Source organism: Coturnix japonica, chromosome 15 (assembly GCF_001577835.2).
Source record: "Coturnix japonica isolate 7356 chromosome 15, Coturnix japonica 2.1, whole genome shotgun sequence".
In the NCBI taxonomy this organism is placed as follows: domain Eukaryota; kingdom Metazoa; phylum Chordata; class Aves; order Galliformes; family Phasianidae; genus Coturnix; species Coturnix japonica.
The window spans coordinates 5885922-5904200 of record NC_029530.1 but is presented as its reverse complement, the minus strand read 5'-3'; the positions used below and the strand labels follow the sequence as shown (position 1 = coordinate 5904200).

Here is an 18279-nt window from a genome sequence, read left to right as displayed (position 1 = left end):
GCCTCACCCCGCCTCACCTTCCTCAGCTCGCACCAATCGTTGAGCTCCGTTCGGGGGCGGGGTTTAGGAGAGGCCAATCGGAGAGAGGCAGAGCGGAGTGGCGAGGCGATGGGGTGACTTGGGGGTACGGCGGCCGGGAGGGATGATACGGAGGGCGGCGGGGCTGGGCCTCGGTAGGACCGTGTGGGGGGTAACGGGGAGAGGACACGGGGATGAGGCGGGCAGGTGAGTGTGGGAACGGGGCGAGGGGGTCCCTAAGGGGCTGGGTGGCATTGGGCCTCAGGGATGTGCTCCTTTAAGGCCTAGGTCCCCTCAGGGCCTGTACAACCCCAGGGCTCTTTAGGGCCTGTATCCCCCTCAGGGCCCATATCCCCTTTAGGGCCCATATCCCACTCAGTGCCCATATCTCCCTTAGGGCCCGTATCCCCCTCAGTGCCCATATCCCCCTCAGTGCCTGTATCCCCCTCATCCCTGTGTCTCCCCACAGCTCTGAGCGAGGCCCTCGCATCACCCGCACCCCCAGAATCTACACGAGAACGGGAGATGAAGGTAAGGCTCTGCCAAGGCTTTGGTTGGAGGTAATGGGGAGCACAACTGCTGACCTCCACCTTTGGATCTTCTTAAAGGTTTCTCCAGCACCTTCACTGGGGAGAGGAGACCGAAGGGTGATCGGATCTTTGAAGCTCTGGGGACGACGGATGAGCTGAGCTCCGCCATCGGGTGAGCCCTGATACCCACTGTTGCTCAGGGTATAACACACACTGAGCCATAGCTTTGCTCACAACTAACCCTGCTTCTCCGCCCACAGGCTTGCTAGTGAGCTGAGCAGCGAGAAGGGCCATGCATTTGTTGGACAGCTTCACAAGGTGGGTGTTGATGACAGGCCTGACCCGCTGTGCTCGTTGCATGTGTTCTTAAATACTCCTGTTGACACATAGGAGTTGAATTAACATAGTGGTGCATGTTAAAATAGCATCTAGACTCTATGCTGTGATTACACTCCAAGAAATGAACTTTCTTAGCCATTAAGGATGCTGGTAGATCAAGTGGGTTAGTTATGGGCAGACAGATGTATCTGGATGTACCCAGATCTGTTTCTCCACACAGTCACAGATGTGAGTTAAGTTTTTCATGTAGCCTCAGTTTTGCAATGGGACTGTAACCACGTGGGTGTGATGGTGGGACACAGCTCACACTGTAGCAGTGTGTGGGTTATATTATTTAGCTTTGCTATGCACAGGAACTCAAAAGGATCTAATTAGAGATCATATAAAGCTTTACTAAGTTGCCCCTGAAATATCCTAGGCAATGGAGAGATGCTTCTCTTGGAAACAGATGTGCTATCAAGCCAGCATCTTCTCCAGCTGTTTGTCACTGCTTTTCCTTTGGAGGTTACTGCTTTGGTGTTCTACAAGCAAAGGGATTATATGAGCACATCCCGGCCTGCTCTCTGCACTGTCAGCCAGGATGGCTTAATGTGCCAGTGAAAACGAGTGCATGCAGTAATCTGGCTTCTCATAAAGCAATTAGGGAGCACTTATCTGATCCCTCCTGCCAGCAGGCTGGGGATGATGAACAACAAGGGTAGGATCTTCTTTAATCAGCACAACCAGCTGTCACCTCCCAGAGCTTGCTGCGGTTGTACTGGAGCATCAAGGGATAATGAAATCACTTCTTATTTTTGTCCTGATTGCCACATCTAGGTCCAGTGTATGCTGCAGGATGTGGGCTCCAACATCGCAACGCCTCTCTCCTCAGCCAGGGATGCTCACTTAAGTAAGCTTCAACAGGTCCTTTCCTGGGATAACAGTTCTTGCATCCTATGCTGGCATTGGGAAGGCTCTCCCAGCGTGTGATAGTCAGAGCTGCCCAAGGGCTGCTCCATACCATGTGTGTGGGTGCTGAATGAGCAGCACGTGGTCTCACAAGCTGCTGCTGCTGCATCTGTGTGATGAGTGTAAGCTGCCCTGGGGCACTGCCCCAGAACTGACACAGCTGCCGAATGGGGAGCTGGACTTGCTCCAGCAAGATAATTTTCTTGGGGATGTGTTCTTACAACTTGCTGCTCTAAAGAAACGTGCAAGTAGAGCCCTATCTGTAGGCTGAATGACTTCTACATTTCTTGTAGTTGACTTTTCTTTTCTCTCTGTAGAAAGAACATCTTTTAGTGAGGAGCCTGTGCTGGAGCTGGAGAAGTGGATTGACAGTTACTCAGAGCAGCTTCCTCCGCTTAGAGCTTTCATCTTGCCAGTAGGTACAGCTTATGCCACTCACTGACAGGAGAAGGTTGGCCTTGTTAGGGTAAATCTGCTTTGCTGTTTGCCTTGGGAGCTGGGGGAAAACAAGCTGTTATTTCTGCGGACAAATACCAAGGAAAGCAGAGAGAAGGAGCAGGTCAAGTTAAATTTCTCCATCCTTCTGCCATAATGCAGTTGTGCATGTGTGAGATGTGATAAGCTTTGCTGCAATTACACAGTGTGGTGGATGGTTATCTGTTGTTAGCAGACGCTGATGTGCTGTTTCATTGTTGTTTCAGTCGGGAGGTAAAAGCAGTGCTGCTCTCCATTTCTCCCGAGCTGTCTGTCGCAGAGCTGAGAGGTGGTGAGTGTTGGCTGTTTGTGTAACTGAATATAAAGGGTAGAAGATGATCGTGCTGTTATGACAAGAGCAAATGTGTCACAACCAGAGCAACCGACCATAGCTGTTCTGTGCTCAGCTCTGCATGGTTGTGTTAGTCAAATTCCTAGAGTGTAGTCAGCAAAAAAAAACAAGTCTTTCTTTCCTCCCCTGGACCGGTTCATATGAGTTAAGAACTTCAGAAAGGACGGGTTTATGTTGAGGTGCATTTGTGTATTCAGCCAGTATCTCATTTGCTGGGCATAGTTTATAGTTGAGAACACATGGAAGCTGGGGCACTGGCAGGCAGAATGTGGTGAGGTCTGGTGCTCCTGAATGCTCAGTTAAATACACTGAAACTTTCCTTTTCTTGCCTAGTGTGGTTCCCTTAGTACAAGCAGGGGAAGCAGATCCAAACGTGGCCAAATACTTAAACAGGTAAAGAAATCCATCTTCTTTTTCTGTACTTCTGAAGTGTTGCTCCTTCACTCTCACTGTTAAACTGTGGGGTTTCGCCTTTGAAGGAGCTTACCCTCTAGATTAAGCCTGTGTCTGCAGAGACTCCTGGGGTGCTGAGGGGCAGCCACTTCACTTTCTTCTTCAAGATGGGAATCACTTCTTGCATGGATTCTCTGCCTTGCTTTACTTCCAGTTCTTGTGCTGTAATGGAATGCACTTTGTTGCAGAGCTGCATGCTGCTGGGTACACCTGATGTGAGTAGCAGTTTCATTGCTTTCCCTTTGGTTTCCAGACTGAGCGACTACCTCTTCGTTTTGGCACGTTATGCTGCAATGAAGGAAGGGAAGGAAGAGAAAATATATACAAAGCCAGAACAGTTATGACTGGGAGCTGGGATGTTTGTCTTGTAGATCTTGAAAAGCTAAATCCAGCAGAGTGCATTCCCCAGGCATGGATGAGAAAGAGAGCAAGCCCGAATTGGGGATGTGCTGCCAAAGCCTTCCAGTTAACATGATCAGGTGTGAGGAACACAGCTGTTCTGTTCACTAGGCCTTGTAGTAACACAGTGGTGTTGGTTTCAGTGTTACTCTTTGCCCTGGATCAGTGCTGGGACAAGAGACTTATAATAACTCCAGCTGATTTCTGGAGTTGTCTTAATTTCCCTGGGCAGTGGCAGGTTCTGTGGAAAGGCTCTGACAGGGCTCTGAGGTATGAAGAAAAGAAAACAATCAGCTTCCCTTTGTAAGTCATAATGCTCATACAGAACAGGTGCTGTGCTGAGATTCAGGAACTCTGTCCGCAAGCTTTGAAATAATAAATGTGATTTACTCGTACCAAAGGGCCCTTAACTGTCATGCTTTAATACTGAGCCCAGCTTGCTTTTCTTTTTTAAGTTGCTTTCAATCCATCAGCCCCGGCTGAAGCTGAGCTGTGTAGATTTACAGGAACACACTTAGAATTCTTTGGCTCTGGCTGTCTCTCTTTATGCATGTGAAAAATATGTCTGCGCTGACAATCCCACACATCCTCCGCCAGGAACAGGCTTGTGTAGGACAGGGATTAAAAGAGGAAGGAGCCAAGTCCTACAGGTCGTGTGCAGGCAAGATCTGCTTAGTTACCTGGGGTTAACTCCCTGCAGGGTGTAGCTGAGAGACCCTCTTAGAACAGCTTGATCAGTATCCCCCTTTGGCTGCAGGAATTAGTTTGAGTCCAGTTATCAAATACATCAGTCAGGTCCAGTTTGTACATAGAGGGGTTGTGATGAGCAGCAGGAGCACGGAGCTTCTTCAGCTGATGCAGTAAGAGGTGAACATGAGGCCAAGAGCTACAGGTGTTCCCATCTCAGACCTGAAGAGCTTCACTCCCATGGAGCTTTCAGTAGTGAGCAGTGGAAGGTGTCCTAACGCTTGGAGCTCCTGCAAACATCACAGTACTATTTCCAACACAGAAGACATCCTCACCAAGGTCAGTTGACAGCTTCATCCTGCAGAACAGCTGCATGCTTTGTTGCACTGTTTTTCTTCACTTGCCCCTTTTGGGCAAATTTAATTTTATCATTTTCCTTTAGTACAAGCTTAACAGCCTGATTTTCTTACTGGAAGAAAAAGCCACCTTCAAGTGAACTGACAGAGCAAGCTAAGGAATATTTAGGGATCTTAGGCTCTTTTGGAAGCTCTTTCAGCTTCCTGATGGATTGGACTGCCAAAAAACATACCCAGTGTGTAAACAAGTGCGTTACAGCCGAGTGAATGCATTGACACCCTGGCTATTCTGTATACAGAGCAAGTAGCAGGCATTACAGTTGAAGTCCAAGTCTCTTAGGGCTTGGTCATCTGGAAGGATACGTGAGACATGTTGGCTTCAGTCTTCTGCTTGTAAGGACACAGGGCTGCAAGGTGATTGCATGGGTTAAGAGCGCTTGTCCTGCTGTCAGGTTGGCACTTTTGGAGGTGGGAGCTTTTAAGTCACTCAGTTTCCACTGCTCCATTCTTTTAAGTAGGAACAACTTTGAAGCTGCTCCCCAAAAGAGGCTGTGTCTTTTGTGTTAACCTCTTAATAAGAGCAGGGTCAGCGTGAAGAACACCCAGCACTAACAGACACCGCTGTCTCATTATTCACCTTTCTTTTTCTTTTTAAAACCCACATATTTCATGGCTATTGTTAATGCACATTTTTCACAGGGTAATTTTCCAAGCCTTAGCCTGTAACACATCCCAATGACAAATGCTCTTGATTTGGACTGTACCGTCAGCTGCAATGTCACATCAGACATTTCCTCAATGCCTGTTCCAGACAGACCATCCAGTTTTATGATGGCTCTGTCTCGGTGATCACTATTGAACCTTAAGAATCCGGAGGCTTTTCAAGTTTAATTGAATAAAATTCTTTGCGATATAAATTCTTCATGAATGCTGGATAAATCAGCTGCACGATGGATTTATAGTATTCCCCTTTTTTTTTTTCCAGCTGGGGGGAAAGAAATCTCACTACTGTTTTGGGACCAAAGCTGGTATTGTTTTGAGTGCAAGGAGGAATAAATTTAGCTACCACACGCTCTTAGAACGATGTAGGGATTAAATTTATTAGGGCTCACTCAGCTTCCAGCTCTTTGTACCCAAAAGGGTCTGTGCAATTGTTTCTGCATGGCTGAAGCTGAGGGATGCTGGTGTGTGGGGTGCCTCTGTTTTCCAGATCAACTGGCACAGGGGCCAATGCTTAAATGCAGGCAGTAGGAGAACTCAGGCTGAGAGCAATCCCAGCCCCATGGGCAGCTACAGCTCAGCAGACCTGAGCTCTGCAGGGACCATGCTTGGCCCATGGTGAGTTTACAACCTACAGTGTTTGCTCGGTGCTTTAGCACCAGGTTGTACAGCACTTGCCTGTATCAAAGGGACTGCTGGCCATTATGTTGCAGGAAAGGACACAGGAACTTTTGCACCAGCTTCTAGTGTGGCCAAACTGGCAGCTGCTAGCACTCAGGGCAGCAAGCAGGAATGCCTCAGAGCCTAGCAAGAGAAGGGACAGGTGAGCAAAGAACTGCAATTAAATACAGGCTTTAAAACTAGTAAAGTGTTGGTGCTGGGCTTGGTTTTTCCAAGTCCTTCAGTCCCACCCAACAAATGCAGCCATACAACATAGGGATTCCGGTGCCTGCACCTCATTAATATAAAGGGAGAAAGGCAGATGCTGTGTCCGTGCTGACCGTCTGCAGAGCCCAGACACATTCCTGCCTAGCAGGGTTCCTTATTTATGATTACATTGGAACTGCCAGCAGAGACATATGTTGCTAAGGGTCGTTTATTCTTGTTTGTAAAATGTATGGCTGCTCCTAGCTTCCATACTGTCAAAACTGGAAGAACTGGCCCCAAAATCTCTTGCTGCATGATTGGATGAGACGCCTGTACATCTGTTAACGCTGTAGGAGCTGTAAAATGAAATAAGTTTCACTATAACTCAAGCACCTCTATTACCACCACAACGTGCAAAGCAGCAGAGCCGGCTGCTGCTCTTGCAGAAATGACACAAACATACATTTTGCCAAGTTTGGATGTAAATTTAGACGAGGCAGCATTCCCTCTGCTAACACAGAGAAGGAAGGGCTGGTGCATGTGTGTGCCCCCACCCTGAGGGCTGCACTGGGGCTGCATACAATCACACTGTGCTGCTCCTGTCAAGCTGGAGGTACAAAAGGGGCCACCTCTGCCATTGGGTTGAGCCCTCTGCTCCTGAAATACTCATCTGGAAGGAGCCAAAACTAAGCTCTAGAAATCCTTCATCTTGTGCTGCAGTGAGCAGAAACAGCACATCCACCTGAACACACAACCAGAGCACAGTGCTATCAAATGGAGACACCACTGGGCTGCAGTGCAAGTCGTGGACTTGAGGTGCAAGGAGCAGAAAGAAGAGCTGTCTGCTCCCAAAACATGCCCTTGTTTGATGCAGGGGGACCCCAGCACCACTCCAGGTCTCTCAATCCAGCTCTGCTCCACACCCCACATGCACAGTCCCAGCACCTCACCGTGTACAGAACCAGCCCCTACAAGCTCCTGCTCACTTCTCAGTGCTGGAGAAGCAGGCATTTTACAGGCATTTTGCAGGCCTGGCTGTCTGCTGCCAGCTTTCTGCCTTCTCAGCATCTGCTGCGAGATTTCTTTTTGCCATTTCTGATGGTGCCATATGCCTCAGTGTCAAAACAATGGTGCTTGCACACTGACTAGGAGCCCTGGGCCACGCTCCCACCGAGCCCTCGCCCCAGCTGAGTCCCAGCACCCACAGGGCTGCCCCAAGCACTGCAAAGGAGCAGGACCAGCAGACACGGCTCTTTGCGATGTGAAGGGCCCCACAAGCACCTGCTTACACGGAGGACAACAAATCCCACTTAAAGGTTATCACAGCACCCTGCAAGACTGCACAGTGTTTTTCCAGCCATATTCTACTACACAAATCCTGCCCCAAGGAACCCTGGCCAGGTTCCTTCAGGCTCACAGTTGCCCATGGTCACATAGGTAGTGCCTCAGGGAGCCCAGCTCAGGGCTGATAGAGCACGTGTGCCAGGAACCAGCCTGACTTGGGATCCCCAGGCACCCAGCAGCCTCTATGCCCACCCCACAACCTGCTGGCAGAGGAACCGATGCCCCAAAGCTCTGCTCCCACCCTACACATTACACACCCTGTGGTTTCCCTACCCCTTGGGAAAGGAAGAAGAACCATCCAATCATCATACCAGGTTTATTTCTTTCCTGCATTGCTTATACAAGGGATGTACCAAGGTGTCCACAGCAGCAAGTCTCCTATAGAAAAAATAGTCATTAATCTCCCGTGGCAAAGCCATCCCTGTCCTACAAAGGACACCCGTGCAGAATACAGCAGTGCAGGCAGGGAATGGCACTCAGCCTTCTGCTCAGCTGAAATCGTATTAAAGACTCGGTTGTACAGGAGTCAGCTACTGAAAAGAAATGTTATTGTTGCACACACGGTCACCAGGGTGCTTACTACACAATCACGTTTGATCCGCTAGCTACAAAATTGGATGTAGTGTCTGGTAGTGCAATATTGGTTGGGAGGGACCTGGTTAAGGGAGCATTAAGATCTCTAGGAATCATCCTCCTGAGGAATGAAGGGGTGGGGGTGGGGGGAAGAAAAGGGGAGCAACAATTTCACTTCATTGTGTTCAAAGCATTTCACTCTACCATCACTGTGCTCCTAGAGAAAGGGATCCTGTGTTATACAAGGAATGGTACAACTCAGAGCCTAAGCCTCTCAGCTACACAGTTAACAGCCCAATGCTGAAATGCTCTTTAAGTAAGAAACAACAACATAAAAACAACCCCAAACAAGTTGTTTTTTTTTTTACCATCATCTTTTATCTTCTTTGGACTTAATCCAGTATCTTGAATTCTCGGAATGCAGACGGTTGTGTCCTCGCTAACATTTCCAATCACTCCTGCTTTATATTACTGAGATGATTAAGAAAAAGGACTCGACGCCGCTTTCCAGATGCATTTCCAGGCATCTCCATTTGCTCTGAAAAAATCTGTTAATGCCACATAGAGCAGAGAAAGACGAAGCAAAAGGGCATTTCTGTGCTCTGTGTCGAATGCTGCCGTGTGTTTTCTGGCCTGATGTGCAGCAAATAGTGGTTAGGGTGGTTAAGAGGAACCTCACTCTGTGCTTTGCTGAGCACACCTGGGGAGAGGAAGATGAAGCTGCAGAGACACAACAGATGAGGCTCTGGATATCAGTGGAAACACCAGGAAGGCTCCACACCTTCTCAACACACACACACACACACACACACACACACTCACACCCTTTCTTTCAAACAAAAAAAAACCCCTATAAAAGCTGCCTGTTACAGGCAAACATCAGCTTGTAAAAATAAGGCCAGAAAGAGGCAAAGCAACTAAAACAAAGACTTTGGCAACAAAGCGAACGTGGCTGTTACACGCAGGCCAAGTCTGGGTTCACAACAGCACATCCCCCCTAACAAAAGAGATTGCAGACAAAGTGAAACTTCCAATCCAAGTAGAGAAGCTTTGCCAGCAGAGGTTTCCAGAGGACTCTGGGCAGCCTGACACATTCCCCTTCCATAAAGCACACAGGGGGCACCGGTCCCACTGTAGCACTCTCTGCTGGGGAGCGAGGGCTGCCCAAGCTGTGTGCCAGCTCGTAGCTAAATAAAATTAAACCTTTTCTGCTCCCAAACAAATTCCAACAACCCCTTTTGTCCAAATCACAGCTCGAGCAAGAGCTTGGTAGGGGCACAGCTGGCTCAGCACGCTGACCCCCAACGCCTGCTGCTTGAGCCCTTAACCTACAGTGCTCCAAAGCCTTCCTGAGTATGGCAGGATCCATCTGCTTGCATTTAACCTGCTTCTTCTCAAGTCTGGGCTAGTGGTTCATTCTCTGAGACAAATGTAAGGGCCTTGCATGGATTAAGTGCATCAGGAAGCCCCCACGTGTTACCTGACCTGAGTAATGAGTGCCTGTTTGTGGCACGTCCAGCACTGCAGCTTTGTGCTTGTCTCCTTGTGGGCTCGGTCCTATTTCTGCCTTTGTGCAGCTTTTCACTGATCGGCTTCCACCCAGTAAGAAACCAGACCATCTCCTGGGAAAGGAAAAAGAAATACTCCTGCAGAGACAGCCGCCCGCTGAGGGTATGACGGTCACTAATCTGACTGGCACTTTTAATGTTCCTTTTATGCTCCCCCGGGGTTTGCTTTTAAAGATGATTTACGTGGGTGTCAAGTGAAGAGTATTGGATCGGGCCCATCGCCTCCTTCGTCCTGGAGAAGTGCCCGAGAAGAGCCAGCCCTGTCTGGCCCAGAAGCTCTTCCCTGTAAACCTCTATGATCAGCTGCATCTCTCCAGCCCTCGAGTGAGCAGTCAGCTCCCACGGAGCCGATGTGCTCTGTGCATGAAGGCCTCCACCTCCAGCAGCAGTCAGCAGCTCTGAGAGCCCCTGTTGTGGAGTCCAGGGCCATGGCAACTAAGATAACTCGAAGCCAGTGTTCATGCTGATGGCATAGCGCAGCTTCTCCCTCAGAATGCTCTTCTTGCTGTAGTTGGGAAGCTTGAGGAGGTTGAAACACGTGGAGGAGGTTGGGAGGCGCCCACCTGGCTCTTTCTTGCGGATGGTGAAGAAGCCCCGTAGCACACTGCCCAGTGTGTCACCGGTGTCCTGGAACAGGGCAGAAATGCTGAGCTCATTTTACACATATATAAAAGGCAAAGAGGTGCTAACAAAGCTGGGAATAGTGAGAATCAGATCCTAAAACCTTGTCCCCCATAGCTGCTAGCAATCAGCTGCTTTTAACTCCAAGTGCCATTACACATGTAGGGAACAGGATCCGAAGCATGAGGAGGATGTGTGAGGAGAAAGCACAACTCAGCAGATAAGCATGAAGAGCCCAGCTGCTGCTGTGCTGGGAAGGAGGGAGGTACAGCCACATGCATTCTGTTAGTGGAAGGCTGTTTTCACCTTCATCTGTAGAATATACATCTTTATAGTTTAGTTTCCTGGTTGGATAGAGATGAGGAAGCTGGGCAGGAAAAGAGGCCTGCCAGAATGCAAGGAATGCATGAGAGACGCCTACCTGGTCATCAGAGACTTCCACACAACGAATGGAAAATGGAGGCTTGAGGTAGGCAAAGCCCAGAAGTGGAGGCCTAGAGCAGCTGGTAACAAACTGAAAAAGTGATGGACAGTGAAAGACAGCAGCAGTGAGAGCAGCCTGGCTGTAACAGACACGTGGCTAATGCAGTCACAGCAAACAGCTGCTTAGACTGGCATCTGAGCACCCCACCGTATGATACTGCTGGGCTTTGTGCTCAGCTCTTCTAGCCTTTGAAAACTGCCATCCATGCAGCACTATTCATGTTAAAAAAAGAGCATTTATAGAACCCTGCTTCCAGGGCACCCCCACCAGGGGAGCAGGGTGTAGATTTTAAGGCACTCAGCGTTCTGATATTCTTTCTATTAGGGCAGAAAACACGTAACAGGAGGAGAACTGCACTGACCCAACTACTACTAATTCCAGATTGGGCTGAAGAGACTGCACTTACCTTCAGAAACATGGCTCTCTCTTCAGGGCTGAAGTCATTAGCTAGGATGTCCCACAACCAGATAATGACCCGATGACTCCCGTGGAAACCCCCATAATACACTGTGTGTTTTCTGGGGAGAAAAAGGTTGTGACAGGTTTGCATCCCACTGCAGTAGCAGGGTCACAGCTGCCAGCACACAGGTGCTGGGAGGATCAATACTGCTACCACGAGTCAGAGTTCTCTACTATAGCAAACTGCCAGCACAGAGCCCCACAAATGCTTACTGGGTGCTTAATCAGAGGAAAGGAAAGGACAGAAATTCTGCTCTTGGAAACCACTGCATGCCAGTGGAGGAAGGGACCCTTTACATTCATTAATACTTCATCCAGATTAGCTTTAAGCAACTTGCTATTCATTCCATTTGCTTCTATCTGCTTGTAATTCCCATAAGGATGAACAGATAGCTGGGAAAGGCTCAGTCTCCTGCAAACCTCTATAGAACCACACAGTAACACAGTTTGTTTTGCTGAATGAAAAAAACCAGCAGACTCAGCTGGTCACTTACTTTAAGTCCTCGAGGTCAATCTCAGCGTTGTCACCAGAGATCAGTCGCTGCAGCTCTGGTGCAGAGAACATACGAATCCACTCAGGCTTAATGATCGACCTGAATCCGCTGATGAGCGCTGCTGTCTGACTCTTGATCTGCGTGTGCATCCGGAAATGAGCCATGAGATGGATGTAGCTGATCCTGTGTACGAGAGGGAAGGTGGCAGCCAATGAGCCAGAGCAGCAAGAGAGATCCACCTCAGACTATGAAATACTCTGCTGTGATGAAAATACAGGCCTGTTTTCCAGTTCCTTAAGAATGAACAGATCATGCTCTGCAGGGCTCTCGCTACACCTGGAATTAACACACTAAGAACACTGAGGAGATGTTCACCTTCACCCTAGTTGTGCAGAAGAAGAGGTGCACTGCTCATGAGCTCCAAGGCAGACACCACCACATCCATGTTGTCTGTGTTTTCAGCAAGGTAACCTCACTCTGTCATTGAGAGAAAGAACCTTTTCCTGGATTGCTTCCACTTTATGATACTTCTGCTCCCTCCCAGCTCCCAATTTGTGGGCACATCTGCACAAAAGCTTCAAAGCTTCTGCTGTGAAAAAAAAGCCCAGCAACATACAGGACTTTCAACTTCCTCCCTGAGCTGACTTCTGACAAGCCACAAAAAGACCCTTTCAAATGCAAACTCCTCCACGAGAGCTCAAGAGGGGAAAAAGAAAAGACTGGGCACATGAGATTGCAAAGCACGCTAACAAAGGTGAATCTTCAGGTAGGATCCAGCTTTCTCTTACCGTTAAAAGAGAACGAACCCCAGATTACCAGTTCTAACACACATCTACATAGCAGGTATTTTACCTTGCATTTATGATCACTGAAGGGTATGGCTAAGGAAAAAATAATGAAGGGAACAAAAAGGTGGGTTTGGTTTTCAGGCTCTGGAGTTGACATTTATGATAACTATCTAAAAGCCGGTTATCTGTGAAAATAGCTACAGGGCTCAGTGTCTCCTCTGATTTCCTGTGTCTAAAGTACGACTGTCGACTACATTTGAATTCACCACTGTCTCTTCTGAAGAACAGTGCTTTATACAACTGCCACATGTTATCATTTTGAGAAGATCTGTCTGCTCCAAGGTGTCTTTGAGCATCTGTGCCCTCTGTGTTCACGACTGTGTGCCTGAATTGCTTTGAATCCATCTGTCTGCATCTATCACCGTCATTAAATCCTGCAGAATCTCACAGGCTGTGTGCCTTTGACCTCAGAAACACTGTTGCAAGAAGTAAATTGTCAATTTCTATTTTGCAAATCGAATTTAATACAATTTCTGCCGATGAACTGTAACCAGTAAATTCTATTAAGATATTTATGGGCTCCTTCTACTCTAATCTATCTCAATTCATTCCAGATGCAAGCCCAAGGAACTAGAATAAAGTATTTTGCAGTGGTGACCTTAAAAATCTAATTGCTGTACTTACTTATTTTCATTGGTAACGGGAATGGTCTTCCCTCCAGGAACAAGTTCATGGCAAACAAGCTGAGGGAAGAAATGATTGTATTGCTAATTACTGCCTGGAACCACAATGGAAAGAAATGTCACACTAAGCTGTTGCCTCCCCATAAAACATTTATTTTAACAATAAAACAGTAGGATTTTATATTTAAGTAATAATCCTACTTCTGCCTCAAACCAGTTTCACTTCACTGTTAACACAGCAATTGAACAGTAGGGAACTCTCCAACTCTCCCACCGGCAGCGCCAGCACATCTTTGAGGACACCCTCCTCTCCTCTGCTCCATCACTGCTGAACAACATGCAAATCAATTCAAAGAGCCCTGGGGGGGCTGTCACAATCCCACAGTCCAGAAACTGAGCAGCCTCAGAGCCTTTGCAAAGCTTGGTCTAACAGCCCAACCCAAAGCTGTCTGCTCCAGAGGTCTCACCTGGGGCTGCTGAGTGACAGAGCTCCCTGGAGTTCACAGTCCTTCCAGATGGGCACTTAAAACATGAAGCAAAGCACACTTGGAAAGCGAGATGGCTGGGAAGAATCTCCATCCTGCCTGGTGCTCAAGTGCCCCTGATAAGCACTCCATGACTTACTGGTCTCTGAGCTAGCTTAGCTCTAGTAGTAGCCTTCTCATAGGATTTGCAGACAGCAAAGGCATTTTATTCTCATCTACCACTACAGCACCAGTGGCTGCGCAGAACTTTGCAGAAATCCAGTGCACAAGCGCAGCCATGTATCATCAAACCTTCACATGGAGTTCTACAGACTTTCCTTTCCAAGGCCAAGTGCCTTGCTGTCAGACTTCAAGTTTCCATCACAGAAACTGTTACATATAAAGAGACTTCCTCCTTTCTCACACAGATTCTTTTTAAGAGAAGAAAACCAGTTGTGTAGGAAAAAACACAAAATGGTTTTCAAGTAAGAATCTTCGCACTAGAAAGAAAATCAAGGGCCAGAGGGCAAACTTTGCCAATTCTCTGCCCACTGATAAATACTGAACAAAGTCAGAGAGACCTACAGCTGAGTTCAGACAAGCTCTGAGTTGGAGCCAACCTTTGAGCACAGCCATCTTTTAGTGTGTGGAAAGAAAAGCAGAGCTACATCCTACCTGCAGTCAAACAAGGTCATTTATCAGTCAATCCTCCTCAAGATCTTTGGTTAGAGGAGGCCAAATGATGCATCCATATTACATATCCAGAATCACAGAGTGAAAAGCACTCAGTGCAGATTCTGTTATAGATGCTTAAGACTAGCTATCAGAAAGCTCAGAGAGAAATAGATGCCTTCAGCTGACCAATGGACTGCAGGTGAGTCTCTCTGCCCTAAGGACACTGAGAAAAGACAGGATACTTCTGCTCAGGAGTCAAACCCAATTCCGCTGCAAACTGCTGATATTCACAATCTGCCACTTCCAGCATCAGAGACTCTCCAACAGCAGCAGACAGTGAACAGTCCTCAGGATTGCTTTCAGTGCTTCAGAAACTCTTCGTGGTAACATCAGCCAGACAAGTGAGGGAGATGGTCCCACAAGGAGCAACCAGGATATAACAAAGAAGAACTGCCTGAGCCAGGACCCTGAACTCGGAATATCAGTGTTTAGAACTCTGCTAATCAACAGCTGGCACAGGAGCTGAGAAAAGGTCCAAAAGTCATTGAATAAAAGCCTACCTGGCCCATCACATCTTCATCATAGGACAGCGTTAAGCCCAAGTCACTGATATCGCCATCGTAACGCTACAGGAACAGAAAAAGGCAAAGGAGTTAGTGTTAAGCAGCAGGAATAGCTATTCTTCATTTCTGTATCACTCTCTCATTAAATGATCCCCAGAAGGCACCAGGCATAAAAGCATAAAACATACATGACTTGCTCAAAGTTACAGAGAGACTGCACAAGAGCTGAGGCTAAACCTCTGGAACTGCAAGTCAGTAATTCCTAGTTTACACCTTCAGAGTCTTTTCTCATCCCTGCTTGCCTCAGTAAAAACACAGGACAGCTGTGTGTTCAATTGCTTCAGAACCAGCATGCATTTCCACTGCCCTATCACTTTTGGGATGTTTTTCAAGTATCCTAAAGGCATTTCCAAGTCTAGCAGCAGCCAGTGATAAGGGGGTTGAACAACTGAAATAGTAATGCTCAAACCTTAATTGAAGTGAGATTTTATAGAACTCAGATCCAAGGAGGAAGTTCATCTACAGAACTGTAAATCACTGTGGTGTGCCAGGAGCTGACTCAAGAAGAAGGAAGCGAAATGCACGTCCACAACTATTCCCTGCAGACAAGAATAAATACATGAGGTCACACTGCATGCTTGCTATGTGTGATGTCTTTGGTTTTGTGCTGTGCTAACAATATCTTAGCACAGCACCTTTGGCTCACCTCGTATACAGCCTTCCCAAGCATCTTCCCCACAAACTCAAAGAGCTGCAAGTAGTTCTCATGAATATAGGATGTTGGGGATGGATAAAGCCTCTCATCACCGCTGGTTGTCTGCACACAGAGATAACAGTACAGTGAGTCAGCCTGCTTCTGTCTGCAGCCAGTCATCACAGTCAGCCCCACATCGTACCTTGAACAAGTTGAGTGCAGGGTCAAACACTTTCTTTATTATTTCCTCCAGAAACTCTTTGAAGACACCATCCTGATCAATACCAGCCTCATCGACACCCAGATCATTCACAAACTTCACTCTGATCACTCCCTTCATGGCGTTCTGGGAAAGCTGCCGTAGCTGTTCATATCCATCCTACGCAGATCAGAAAGCCCCAGGACAAACATGTAGGAAGAGACGTGAAACACTCACACAGACATGCAGAGACAGGAGAACCGGGGGTTGGAACTACATGATCCTTGAGGTCCCTTCCAACCCAGGTCGTTCTGTGATTCTGTGATAAGAGATGCACCACAAACATCTCCATGTGTATCACTGAGTTTTGGTGTCCAAAAAGACTGGCATTTTTCCTAGTCAAAACTCCAAGCCTTAGTCTGAACTGAACTAAGGTCCAGCATGTTTGTGTTATCAACTCATAAAAAGAAAGGCAGGAAGAATTGCATGGGGAGCAGATCCCCAAGGATCCACAGAGAAGATAAACATATTCACAGCCTGTTTTGTCAGGCCAAGTTACTGCCTTGTTAGTTGGCTTCTGCAAAGCACATCACTCACCTCCAACATTCGCGAGCGGCGGATAGTGATGTGTGTGACATGAGGTGATGCAGAGCTGGTTTCAACCAGCCCGAGCTTCTCCTTCTCCTTTGTAACCATGTTTCGGAAAAGCAGCACCCTCTTAGAAAGAAAATAAACATAAGTCTTCATCCACAGGGGTCCTATTTGCCCTCCAATGCAGCAGGGCTTTCAGATGTTCCTAATGTATGGTCAGACATGGTTCTTAGTTGTCCATTCCCAGGCAGACCCAATGATACTACCATCACTAACTCACTGCAAACAGGAAGTTCTGCCTCCTCATTCCCCAGTGAAACAGATAAAGACCTTTATCTAATTAATATCTCAGTCACAGGCTCCACTTCCCAATATACCCAGGACATGCGTCCCTTTCATCCAAGGCCACCACCTTCAACTTCCACCCTTTCCCTCATCCCACTCACGTTCTTGTGGGGAATGACATGTGGGATGTACTGCAGGAGCAGCTGAGCTCGTTTCTTGTCCTTGTCCAGCTCCTGGAAGAGCACGCTGGGCTTGAGGTCCCTTACAAAAAAAAAAGGAACAGACTTAGAGATCCCAGTGAAGTGCCCAGGTGGGTAAACAGATGGGGGTAGAACAAAGAGGAAACCTGTAATGGTTTCAGATATGATTGAAGTACTAAGGCATCTGAGTAGGCCAGAGGTACTGAGTTAGGTAATGAGCCACTTTCCAAAGCACCAGCTTCCACAAGTAGCAGCTAACCATTAAGAGAAGCACCTCCACAAGAGTATTTAAGCCACAGAGAGGGGGCACCCTTAAATGCAATCAATACAGGAAGCATTTCTGACTCAGTCTCAAGTGCAATTTGATATACACCCAGTTTAAAGGAAACGATCCCAAACCAAACTCCCAAAGGGAAGCCAACACCCCGGGGCAAGCACACAGCTGCACATGACCCTTGCTGTAAGCTGAGACACTTACTTCCGTAACCAGTGGTCCTCAGGAGCAAAACGCCTGCGGCAGTCCCTTTCATACAACACCATGAGCCAGCCATGGACAGAATGAAAGAGCTCCAGCGTCTCCCCTCTGGCATTCTCTGAACAAAAGGAAGAAAGCAGAAATGTCCAGGAGCCCTAAGTAACAGGAGTGTCTGAGAGCAACACATTGATCATCTCCCCCACACTAACAGGAGAGTTACTTTCCTCTTAAGGCAGCAAAGGTTAGATTTCTTTGATCAAAGAAGTCTTCTGGGAGGCACAGAACTCTTAGCCACATCAAGTCAGAACAGACACAGACTACCTCATCTAACTGTCAGAACTAAGCTGCACTCAAACTATATCCACATACAGATTGACTCTAGCAAGATGACAAAAGCCAATATGCCCATCGTGCCTGGTAAACAAGTTCTTTTTTGTAATAGATGAGTGCATTGTATTTGGTGCCAAGCATGACAGTAGCATCTGGACACCAAAGCACTGGGACACATTTGAGCCACATAACATAATGTTTCTGTGCAAAGTAATAATTAACAGAAGCTTCACATCCCAAAATTAATGCTGCATATTGTCCTACCAGCATCCTCAACTTAAGCTACTGAAAGCACTTACCCACAATTCCATCCCAGATCATCTTAAACACAAAGGAATTCAGAAAAGATGAGATGGTAACAAGCTCTTCCAGTTTGAATGAAATCTGCTCTTCATAGACTTCTATGTCATCAAGAATCCTATCAGAGAAAACAAATGCAAATGTACAAGTGTTGATTTAATTCCCTTCTGAAATTTTCATAAAGGCACATTATCTTTTAGCAGCAGCTTATTTCTATGATGACTGACACCCATGAGAATCTGAAGGCACAAACAACTAATCCTCATTTATTGATTTTGATTGACATCTGACTGTAACATTAGACAGTAGGAAAGGTAGGAGATGCAAGCACATGCAGTGTTTCACA

At 47.3% G+C, this 18279-nt stretch overlaps 2 protein-coding genes across 7 annotated transcripts in view; one reads left to right on the top strand and one right to left on the bottom strand.

Moving 5' to 3' along the window:
• The first annotated feature begins 121 nt into the window (after nt 1-121).
• Nucleotides 122-13145, top strand: MMAB (metabolism of cobalamin associated B). 6 transcript variants are annotated; one of them, XM_032447953.1, is made up of 9 exons: nt 122-225; nt 488-549; nt 627-720; nt 809-866; nt 1704-1776; nt 2153-2250; nt 2537-2601; nt 2995-3054; nt 11058-13145. In XM_032447953.1, the coding sequence occupies exons 1-9, from the start codon at nt 143-145 to the stop codon at nt 11071-11073; spliced, it is 609 nt and encodes a 202-aa protein (XP_032303844.1). In that variant the 5' UTR covers nt 122-142; the 3' UTR covers nt 11074-13145. The 6 variants fall into 6 exon arrangements, with proteins under 6 accessions (XP_032303844.1, XP_015733537.1, XP_015733540.1 ...); XM_015878051.1 differs by lacking the exon at nt 11058-13145 and adding an exon at nt 3368-5473; XM_015878054.2 differs by lacking the exon at nt 11058-13145 and adding an exon at nt 3303-3450.
• The window catches only part of UBE3B (ubiquitin protein ligase E3B), a 19618-nt gene continuing 9128 nt past the window's right edge, over nt 7790-18279 (bottom strand). Inside the window, 14 exon segments of the mRNA XM_032447952.1 lie at nt 7790-10255; nt 10671-10763; nt 11140-11251; nt 11687-11869; nt 13159-13217; nt 14857-14922; nt 15329-15398; nt 15400-15458; nt 15566-15676; nt 15756-15932; nt 16350-16469; nt 16790-16889; nt 17307-17421; nt 17933-18051. Coding sequence (XP_032303843.1) covers nt 10064-10255; nt 10671-10763; nt 11140-11251; nt 11687-11869; nt 13159-13217; nt 14857-14922; nt 15329-15398; nt 15400-15458; nt 15566-15676; nt 15756-15932; nt 16350-16469; nt 16790-16889; nt 17307-17421; nt 17933-18051 — 1576 coding nt within the window. The 3' untranslated portion in view covers nt 7790-10063.